General features: G+C 30.0%; 1 protein-coding gene and 1 long non-coding RNA gene across 3 annotated transcripts; both read right to left on the bottom strand.

Moving 5' to 3' along the window:
* Positions 1–817: 817 nt before the first annotated feature.
* On the bottom strand, positions 818–1,677 carry LOC112526134. Of its 2 annotated transcripts, none has more exons than XR_003070485.1 (3): positions 1,449–1,677; positions 1,275–1,327; positions 818–1,065 (listed from the first exon to the last, which is right to left on the bottom strand). It is a non-coding gene; the product is annotated as an uncharacterized LOC112526134 (long non-coding RNA). The 2 variants fall into 2 exon arrangements; XR_003070484.1 differs by having other exon boundaries at positions 1,275–1,349.
* Positions 1,678–6,154: 4,477 nt separating this feature from the next.
* On the bottom strand, positions 6,155–7,420 carry LOC112524636 (NAC transcription factor 29-like). The gene is made up of 3 exons (XM_025134560.1): positions 7,201–7,420; positions 6,841–7,121; positions 6,155–6,748 (listed from the first exon to the last, which is right to left on the bottom strand). The coding sequence occupies exons 1-3, from the start codon at positions 7,370–7,372 to the stop codon at positions 6,350–6,352; spliced, it is 852 nt and encodes a 283-aa protein (XP_024990328.1). The 5' UTR covers positions 7,373–7,420; the 3' UTR covers positions 6,155–6,349.
* Positions 7,421–12,184: the final 4,764 nt, after the last annotated feature.

The following is a 12,184-nucleotide window of genomic DNA, read 5'->3' on the forward strand; positions in this document are numbered from 1 at the left end:
CACAGCAACACAAACCATCTTCATGTTCTAAGAATTTAGTGTTGGTACGCGACATCAATCTAAGTAACAATATCCAAAGTTGAAGTTATGGTTTGATATTGAGCAGCAAAGGCTGAGCTGCATAATATTAAAATGAAGTGCTAACGAAAGCCATATGTCAAACCCAAATATTAGATAAAAGAGATAAAATGAAGAAAAGTATCGTAAAGTAACAAGTAGCAAATTAAAATTTAGGTGATGAAACAAAGAATCTAAAGTAGAAGTTCATAGGATAACCTCAAGTAGAAGGATCAAATATTGAGGATTTGAGGTTCACAAAATATGTGGTGAATGTTTAACGCTGTTCATGTTGTACGTATGTTGGACCCAGAAAGGTCACAATTTCCCTCAACGTGGCTAATTCTTTCTCATCAACATAACAAAAGGCAATGCAGAAATATGAATCTGTTGAGCACCAAGAACGGAGCATCACATGTAAAAATGTACATATTAAGCAACTAATGAAATAGTAATCAAATCATTATTTGTGTTCATTTCCTTGAAGCATACATCATCCTAGAAATATCCCAACAATCGCATATCACACAAATGATCACCAAATTTTCAATTTTGTTGTAAAACGTTGACAATCTTTATATGTTGCTTCTGTACCACATTAACTGTACTTTTTGACCCCCCCCCCAATTACAAACGGAACTAAATCTGGTTCAAATTAGTTCCCTGATTCTCAAATTATTTACGTTTTTCACATGAAGACTCCATCATTTACATATACACTGAAGCCTCCACAAAGTTAAAATGCTTAAAGTTATCATTTACACTGTTAACAGATGATACACCATTTAAGGGGATTGCACTTGTAAAGCGTTTTATTTTCCTTGTTCCATCTGGGATGCCGGAAGTTCTTGCTTGAAGATGCAATTTTGTCATGGCAACCAAGTCCTCCCCAACTGCTGTTCTTGATCCATTACCTGGTGCCGATCCTGCAATATTATCAATCATACTAACAACCGAACCAATGTCGCTAACTGAGGCACTCAAGGATTTTGGTGAGATTGACTTTACCTACAAAGTAAATTGAATGCTATTATAAACTGTAAAGGTTCGATGTTTGGTGCAGAAGTTCTTAACTCCCCCACTAATTATGTAAACTAAAAATTTGGTTTCTTGAACAGATTTATCAAAATTTTGATTATTGTAAATTTCTTATGCCATTTCCCAGTGAAGATTAAATGTAAAACATAAATGCACAAAGGGGAGAAGGGAATAATAACCTGTAGCTCACTCCAATGCCTCTGATCGAGAGTAAGGCCATCTGGGAAGAACCCTAAAACTCACATAAGTGAAATCTTGAATGGAATCAACATAGAGGAACAATTAATTCGCTAGCCCATAGAAAACTAAGAACCCTAACCAACCAAATGAAGATGGAAAATAAAAATAATTACCTCGATTGGAACCCTAGCCATATTCGAAGCATGGATCGCGAGTGTCTGGAGCGATTACATGGTGATCCTGAATAAGTAATCATCATACGGGAGCTTGAATCGTCAATTTCTGCATCATTACTTTAGGAGGGAAATCGATGAGAGCGTGTGGAGCGATGAGAGCTTGTCTTGGGAAGACAATCTTCTTAGAGGAGTGTGAATGTAGCATCAAATCATCATATGGGGAGCTTGAATGGCCATCTTGGGAACATGAATCCATGAGAACGTAGAGAAGGCGACAGGGGGGCAATTCTTGGGCTGATGACTTTTAAGAAAATATCATTGGAAATCTAAACCCTAAGTTCAGCATTAACAATTTGTACATCAACCTTCAAGTCTTTTATAATTTTATGCATGTAAAAGTTGTACATTTTTAAGACTTTATGCATTAAAAAATGGTACCTTATGCATTTTAGATTGTTTTTAAGACTTTTTCCAAATTTGCTTTATAAAGTAGTATAGATAAAGAGCAAATTATGCTTTTAGTCCCTATCGTTTATTAAAAATTTCCATTTTCTTCTCTGTGATTAGAAATTACAATTTTCATCCATATGGTTTGAAATTTATTGCTATTTTTGTTTCTATACTAATTCTCACTTTTAAAGTATAAAGGACAAAAATAGTACAGAACTACAAACCATAGAAACCAAAAGAACGATAAAATTATAAAGCATAAGAATGAAAATATAATAAATTACAAACCATAAAGATTAAAACTGTAATTTCAAAACTATAGGGATGAAAATCATAGCTTTTAACAACGTGATTTCCTCTATAATAAATGATAGGATCACTACAACGGATAAAAATCAACTATCCTAAATTATATGTATTATTTATATCCGATGGTTACCAATAAAAATCTGGAAAATAAAAATGGGACCAGGTACCATCGGGTTACCAATAAATTATTGACAAGTTGTTTTTTCAACAAATTACCAACAACTATGGTGTCGTTATGTTGTTGAGGATAAAATTTTGTGTCAGCTTGTACAGATAAATTGTCAACAACCAGTTTTTAGATGAATTACTAATAGAAAAGTCATCGAAAATCCATCAATAACCTATCTGTTGGTGATCTATCATAAATCCGTCGATAAAATTGCTTTTAAACAATATTTTTAATTGTTTATATTTCATGTAATTATCTTGTAAATATCCATTACAAAATCTATTTTTAATACACAAAATCAGATAATACTCAAATTCAATAAACATCTGATATTCATATAACAGTAGTATATATTAGCTAGGAGTAGGGCCAAAAGGGGAAATTCTACAATCTTCATCTCTTCAAAAGCCTTTTATCATTTGCTCCATTCCTCTTTATAAGCCTTCAAGTCAATATGGCCCATACACTATACATATACAGGGGAAAGATCTTTTTGTCAACCAGTGTATTGGTGTTAATTTTACAAACTCTCTAAACCAATAGGAATCCATCTGATCTCATGGTTCATATCTCACCGTGTATGTACTGTTTGAGGGCAAATTTGTAGTTTTATATTTTTGTTTAAATGGTTGTTACAGTGGTCCATGATTTTAGCCATTTTTAAGTTATCATTGATTTTCCAATTTTTTACCATGTTTGTTTATAGACGAAGAATCATGGAAATCCAACCTGAACACTTGTACGCTTCGTTGTTACTTCTTTTCCACATGATGTTGTATCTGAACATGATATTACGAAAAACAATTTCACCGAAAATTAATTGAAATTATCATGTTTCGTGATAACCATTGTGTTCATGAGTGAACATATATGGCATATGAATTATGTGTTCATATGTAAACATCTTCATTGATATTGTTCATCAGTGAAGGTGTTCACTGGTCACTAATAAAGTTCCAGTATTCAATCATATCATTTAACACGTGTTCATTAGTAGTCATATTTAACAACAGTCAATCATATCATTTCGTACTATTTTTTGACCAATATTAAGGATTTCATACTCTTATTTAAAAAGACAAAAATAACCTTTAGATCTAATTTAACCACACCACACCCACCCTCACCTCCAGCCACCTCTACCGCCGCAAATTAATACCATTTTTATTTCATCATTATATAATATCTTATAACTTAAGCAAAAAAAAATACAAAAAATATTTTAACCATTTCTAATTGTTCCATTACTATTTGAGGTTATATCCGGGGACGGATCTAAGCTTTAAACACCGGGGGAAAGACCTTCAGTCAAAAACCAAAAATCTTTATTGACTAACTTAAATTTTCTATTTTCATTTTTGTTTTACATGGTTTTTCCACAGTCTCATATGACCAAAAATCCTTCCCTTAAGTCCCATCGAACGTGCTCCCACCCGATTAATTTCTTGGATTCGTCACTGGATAGATCCAACTCATTTAACAGATATCATTCCATTTTACAACAACTTTATTTGTATTCTAGCTATTTTAACACGTTACATTAATTAAAAAAAACATTTTACAAGCCAAACGTAATATTATATCATAAAAATCCAACAAAATTTGGAAGGTTTGAGAAGAAAATGGGTATACATAACGAGTTTGTCTAACGTCAATGATAACAACCTCTTTGGGGGCATGCAGTGCACCAAAAATCTTGGAATCTGATTTTTGGCCACCCGAATATTCCTTTTTCTTGTACGCATGGTAAACCCCTATTTTTTCCATTTAATAAATACAATATATAATACGGATATATGTATTTCAAAAAAAAAAAAAAAGGAGATAAAGTAATTATAAAGCATTTAACAAATCTGATCTAAAATATGCATCAAGAAGCATATACCCAATTCAAAAGGAATTATGTTTACAAAATAAAATAATAAAACGATAGGTCATTAATTTTCTCTTTAAATTAGAAAACCAATTTATTGATGTTAAGAATAACCGATATTATCGTAATAATATGAACATATTACTGATTTTTTATATACCAGAAACGTATCAGTGCAATGAAAACTTGAACACTTAATTCTAATTCATGGTTCATTCGATTTTTAGGGGTTGTTTACCTAATCACTTACCCGGTAAGCGTTTACCCGTGAAATTCAACACTATAGCTTACTTACCAAGTAAGATTTTAGTCAACAAAAACAACATCGTATGCAACAATTTACCCGGTAAGCACTAACTGTGGTAAGAGCTGTCATTCTCACTTACAGGGTAAAATTTTTGGTCCTTGTTTCGCTCTTATCGGGTAAGATTCTTGGTCCCTACTATATTCATCCAGTAAGATAATCTAACTTGATAAGTGCTTACCCGAGTAAACGTTCGGTAAACAGCCCATTAGTCTTTCTCGATTTTAAGAACAAGATATATGTATTTTATAATACAGTAGTTGATTTATGTATTTTGAAATAGATGGAGTAATATATACGTATATCCAAATAATACGAGTTAACGTGAACAATTTTCGAACAAGACTTATAAATCCTGATCAGAAATTGACAATTAAACAATATAGTTTGCTTTTAGTTTAATTGGTCCATACCTACCACACCAATTCACCATAAAATTCCATTTCAACTTTCCAATTTTGTCCATTTCATTATTTATTAAACTCAAATCAAAAGGAACACGAAACGTACGTGCAAACTTATATACGGTTGAAAGTGGTCTCAGATGTTTTCATATGCATCTATCGTGTATGAACATATGGAAAGATGAGAGCTTGTCCACGTGATCACATGATAAGACCGTTTAATAAAAAAATAAATAAAAACTAAGATACTGAATAGTTCATGACGGGGAATGAAAATGACAAGGAATGAAATTTTGGGCTTATGGGGGAATAAGTCCATTATATTATATAATACCAAACAGTTTCTTTTATTTTCATTTCCATTGATTACTGTTTAATATCTCTAACCAAACACTCCGTAATATTATATTACCTTTCAACGATGGATTCAACTTTGTCATCGTTTTCGTTGTAATAATTGGCGTATTCTTAGTTTGTACACAATGGTATCTTACCTTTTTGCACAATTGACGGCTTAATTTCATTTCTAAAAAATATACTAATGAAAGCTCAAACCATTTTAAACAAATTTTAGATGATGTTTTAAATATTTACATAAAATAATTTGCATACTGACCCAATAAACGATTAATAACTGATCAAGATAATACAGATGTTTTTGAACTTCATATAATCATATTTATACATACAAATTAATCAAGTGAACAACACAAAATTTAACCTTTTTGATTTATTAAATTTCAAATGAGGTTCATTGAACCTCCGAATCGAATACCAGCCAATATAGACTTGAATACGATATTTTAAGTATTAAAAAAATGGTATTTAAGTTGAAACATAGGATTAAAACCTTAAAAGTCCAAAACATACAACTTTCAAGCCTTGGTTTGTTGCAAGAATTTGAATCCTTGATTTACTTGGATGGTGTCGCCCAACCATATTTTATTAGCCTCAAATTATATGAATACTAATTAAATATTATTTACATCTCATGATTCATAAAGAGAATATATATTTTAAATAAAAAGAATATATATTTTTATTTAAAACTGCTTTTATCGTGTGAATCTGGATCAATATCGTAAGTTCAATCGTAATGTAATAAAGCATCTACAGTTTTGTTCTTGTAAAAACTTTAAAAAACATATTTGTTACTGAACAAAAATTATAGAAAAACTTGGAAAACATTTTTACAAAATTACCCGAATCGAAAAATAGATATTTTTCGGTTTGGTATTAAAACTATTAATAAATAAAGAGATATTCCCCCCCTTTTATGACCAGACCTATTTTACAATTATGGGCAAATATTTCGTTTTGCCCTTCCTATCCTCGGATGAAACCCAATATTTTTGACATTATCATGCTATGTCAGTTCGTTCAATAGAATCATTGGAATTCAAACATCGGACTAAAAAAACTTGTATGGTTTAAGCTGTGTTGATGATTATCTTCAAACTTCAAAGGGTGTGATTCTTTGAGTCCTGTTCCAATAAACGTCGTAGGTGATTGCGTCATCATCCCCATTGTGGTTTCACTTTCGGTTCGACCATTGTTGTCATAATCCGTGTTGTGATCTCCTAGAATGTGAGAAATCGGGCCTAAAGATTCCAATTCCCATAAATGAGCAAGTGAAAATGTTCTCGGAATTTTCATTGATGGTAACTCCATGACATTGTTATGATCATCGGTTGCGGTATTTTGTGAATTTGTATTTTCCTCTCTTTGCTCCAAAGGTCTTCCGGGACTCTTTTTCTTGTAAATTCGACATAGGACCCAATCATCAAGCTGAAAATCACCACATACAACCAGATAAATTATTTCGCTCATCTGATCAATTTGGAAGAAAAAAACCCCATTGGAAATGAAATTGAACTTACCCTCATGGACCCAATTTTCTTTGCGGGTTGCGATCTTGACTCGTTCAATCGATACTCGTGCATAATCCAATCGGTCTTAATGCCCTTTGGAGGCTTACCACTGTAGAACACTAAAGCTTTCTTCACACCAACGTATTTTGATCCACTATAAATTGCTTTGTCCGTCCCCGTAGCCTTCCAATACCCTGAAACAGCCGCCCTATTGGGTCGAACACCATTAGGGTATTTTCTATCACGAGGCGTAAAGAAATACCATTCGTTTTCTCCGAATTCAGTTTTGTCTGCAATTGACAAGTTGAAACACGATCAACATACAACGAATCTTAGTAAAAAAATATCAATTGAAAAGAAAACACTAACCAGGCAACTGCCAAGGATCAAACTTGTAAATATCGACCTCGGGGATGATGGAAACGGGACAGGGCTTAGATAACGCTTGGTTTCGCAGGTAAAACATGATCAACTCTTCGTCGGTGGGATGGAAGCGAAAACCTGGAGGGAGATTAGAGTTTTCCCTTCCCACCATCACCATGTTAAAGAAAAGGGTATGGAATTTAGAAACAGGGGAAGAAATGGGAGAGTGTTTGAAATGTTTGCAAGGAGAAGGGATGAGAATTTATTTGAGGGGGTTATTTGTCCATTTGTGAGATTACGTCATTCTTGATTTTGATTGGTTGGTTTGACTTTTGACTTTGTATATGATCTCCAATAGGGACTTGGCACACACCCATGCTTGCAATTGCAAGTATTAATTTAATAGGATTCATCCTTACCCCTTATGGGAATATCTCTTTTTTATTTTTTTTTTCCTTCTTATTTGTGGTGCTTTAACAAACTTTCTTTTTTATGGCCACACTCCATTGACAAAGACTTACTATTTCTTTATTTATTTATATATATATATATATATATATATATATATATACTTGTTTTTATAAGATTATAAAATAATACTGAAACTTTAAATAAAACAGTGTGAAGTAACAAGAAATACAAAACTCGTATAGTAAAACCTTATGAATTGTCTTTACAGTGTTTTTACTTTGAAGATTCAATATTATTCATGTAGTTTCATGGGTTTTATGAAAATGTTAATAACTTTTCATCTATATAAGTTTTAATGGTTTTAAATGTTTAAATTATAGTTTTAATAATTAAATAAAAATATAAAATCTTAAATTTTAAAAAAAAAAATGTGTGTTAAGAGTTAGAGAGAGTGAGAGAAATATTGATGGACGTAGGAGGGATGATGTGATAAAAGAAAAGTAATTATTATTTATTATTTATAATTTATAAAAATGTAGAATAAAGAAATGTTATGGGTTAAGACGAGGATTGAAGGAGTAAATATTTAAGTGGTTTATTTTGGACTTTTTTGGTCTATCATGATCAAGTCCAAGGCTTATCCATAAAAGCAAAGTTAGATCCACATCACACACACACATATCTCTATAATATAAATATAAAAAAAAAACACACACACACATATATATATATATATATATATAGATCATGTGAGACCAAAATTTTTTTTGAGACCCGTAAGACCAATTCTCAACAATTGGATTAGATCTACAATCTGAACATTCATAAGCACAAAATTGTCACGAGACTTCTCAATAATCACAAAATTATCACCGTGCAACTTTAGACCATTATATCATTAGCTTATAAAGTTGATCAATGAACATAAATTGGTCTTAGGGGTCTCACACGAAAAACCCTTGGTCTCACGTGAACCCAACTCTATATATATTAGAAGGGTACTCGCGCAATGCAGCAAGATACATGTACATTTTAATGTTTCATTTTATTTTTTGTTTCTGTTGATATGTAAATACGGTTTATGTGGTTTTTATAAAGATAATGTTTTTACTTTTGAATAAAAATGAATTTGAAAATATCATAAAAAATTGTAAAAATATATCGATATTAGTATCAAATTGACTATTTAAAAGTTCTCGTTTTTTGTACAATTTCTGTAATTCAATTTTTTATTATAATTTAATTTAGGTTTAATAGGGAAGTAGTTTATTTTTGACTTAACAATATAATTTTTATAAAGATAATGATTCCGTTTGAACTCAATGATTATCCTAATTATGTTATAGATTTTTTTATATTTAGAAATTAAAATGAAATGTTTATCTTGTATTAGATTATGTTTATCAGTGGTTAGTTATACGAATTCAAAAATTGAGCTTTAATAAGTCGTACTTACGCACAATTTTACTTGTAGTCTTAGATTTTAAGTAATATGCATTAATAAACAGTACTTAATACATAAAGAATGATTTTTAAGAGTTTTTGTCAAATGTTTGGCCTTTTTACCATGACTTCCATTATTAGAATTGATGGAAGGGTGAATATCTCTTCTTACGTTTTTCACCATAAATTTCTTTTTCATTAAAACTCAACCATATATATATATATATATATATATGTGTGTGTGTGTGTGTGTGTGTGTGTGTTATATAAGCGAAATATCATGTGATAAAAGAAGTTATAGTAAGAAATGTAAGAAAATAGCTAAATTCATGAGATGGGAATTCATCCGGTGCATCTCTGTGCACATAATCAGTGTTAACATTCAATTAAGATTGATTCAAGGATGAAGATTTCTTCTTACGTTTTTCATCATAACTTCTTTTCTTACCGTAACTCAACCATATATATATATATATATATATATATATATATATATATAATTGTTAATACAATGTTTTTGTATTAAATGTGTCCTTAAAAACGTGTTAAGACAGCAAAAAAACGTTTTATAAACTTATTACAACGGCTTCAGATAAGATGTTTTATTTATATATATATAATTGTTAATACGATGTTTTTGTATTAAATGTGTCCTTAAAAACGTGTTAAGACAGCAAAAAACGTTTATAAACTTATTACAACGGCTTCAGATAAGATGTTTTATTTATATATTTTTATATATATATATATATATATAATTGTTAATACGATGTTTTTGTATTAAATGTGTCCTTAAAAACGTGTTAAGACAGCAAAAAACGTTTTATAAACTTATTACAACGGCTTCAAATAAGATGTTTTATTTTTTTTGTCCTGTAAATTAAGTTCAATAAAACAAATTATTATGACACTTAAAAATTGATAAAATCCTATAAACCCAACTGTATCAATCACATGTAATATTTATAGAAATACTCTTATTTTACTTTTTTGTTTCTAACATTCTTTCTGCCCTTCTCTCTCTCTCTCTCTATATATATATAAGTATATGTCATGGATGATTTAATAAATTCAAAACTATGGATTAAAGTATGACACTTCAACACAAATAATGGAATATTCTTAATCTAAAATCAATGAGTTGTTTGATTCGGTATGTGATTAAATAAAATATAATAATTGCTAACAAAATATATAAAACACTCTTCAACAACATATAATATTTCCTAAGACTATATAATTGATAATATATATAATTATATAAAAAAGTAACATACTTTAATTTAATTTTTATTTTGGGTAACGTACTTTCAAGACTTTCATTTTGGTACCTAAGATGTAAAGTTTTAAACATCTAAATATACGGGTAACCAATTAAAGCATTACGTTACTGTTTATATACTCGATAGAATGAAATCGATATTAAATGAAGAAAGAAAAACCCGTTACTATTTTAATCAAATTTGAAAAAGATTAATTTGACTCCTTCATGTCATCGTATCGAATAATATTTAATGTGTTATTAATCCAACCTAACCACATGACTTATCCGTTCACATCTTTTGATTTTAAATTTTTTAAAATGGTATGTTATTTTGTGTCTGGTCAACCTACAACTTTTGACTTTTAATATAACCAAAATCTTGAAACGTTTTCCGTGCGTTGCACATTCAAATGGTTATAACTTTCATGATTTTGATTTTTTTTGGGATCAAAAGTCAATAATTCGAATATTATGTTTATACTGTTCAATAAATTACTGATATTTGTCTATTTCAAAATAAATATACACGATGAAAATTGCATATAGTTTTAAGATTGTGTAGTTATTACTACATATTTTAATTAACCGAATGACAATTTTATCTTTAATAACAATGAGAGAGAGAGAGGGAGATTTTTTTGTAACATCAAGAGTCAATTGTATCAGATATTGTTTGTTTTGTCCATACACCTAGACTTACAGTTTTAAAACGCATCTGATAGATGAGGTATTCAGTTCCTTATAAGACAATTTTTGTTCCCCTCCTCAACCGATGTGAAATCTTACATTTGTTTGGTGAACACTTATTGATAAGGGTCAACACTTTTACTTATCTGATCGGATAATATTATAGTCCATCAAGACAATATTGTATACAAAAATTTATCAGGTAAAAGTCGTCACACTCACTTACGTTGTAAGACTCTTGATCTTTGTCAATGCTCTTACCAGGTAAGAATTTTGATCTTTTCCATATCCATCCAGAAATACAAATGATATGATAGACATTAGGTAAACGACTCTTAAATTCTGCTCATTTCAATTTGTTGTATGATAATCTTGGTTTTGATTCAAAACCTTTTCGAATGTGATTTTATTTGTTTTTTACATGAGAATGCGGTTTTTGAAACATGATCCTTATGTTATAAAACAATTATTTTAAATATTTGATAAATAAACTATAAGATTGGTGCCTGAATAGTTTGAACTTGGCTCCAAAGGTCAAAAGTACCAGGAGATCTTAAGTTCAAATCCAATGAGAAATAAAAATTCTCTTATGGCCACGGAGGTTCAAATGCGGTGACTTCGGGCTATCTGTAAAGCAGGTGGTCGTCCTGGGATTAGTCGGTTTGCATAGCGGGTTGGATATCTAGGTTAATCAAAAAAAAAATATTTGATAAATAATTAAAAAAAAATTATATGTCGAATTACCTGTACGTCATTTTCTTTTTCTTTTTTGGATTAGAAATATTACCCAAAATAAGTAAATGACTATTGGTTGTTATTTTCTTAACCCATTTTTCCTTTCAAATTGTCTCAAAATATGCAAGTGGCTCTTGTGCCACATGTGAAAAATATACATTTTGTACTCTCCCTAGGAAACAAATGTTTGGCAAACATGAGTTAAATTATATTCGGTGTATATGTTTGGATGACCATAAACTAACTTATAAGTTAATTTAATTTGAAACGTTACTTGGAGTAGTGTTTTGAGAGTTTATTGTGACTTTTTTCTAATTATAATTCTCCTTGATATTAATTATTATTTATTATCATTAATAATAAATAAATATTAATTATTTAAAACAATATTAATCATATCAATTATTTTATAGTTATTATTCAATATATTTAGTTATTAAAAAGTAAATA

The sequence above is a fragment of the Cynara cardunculus genome, assembly GCF_001531365.2.
Source record: "Cynara cardunculus var. scolymus isolate 2C chromosome LG 13, CcrdV1, whole genome shotgun sequence".
NCBI lineage: Eukaryota > Viridiplantae > Streptophyta > Magnoliopsida > Asterales > Asteraceae > Cynara > Cynara cardunculus.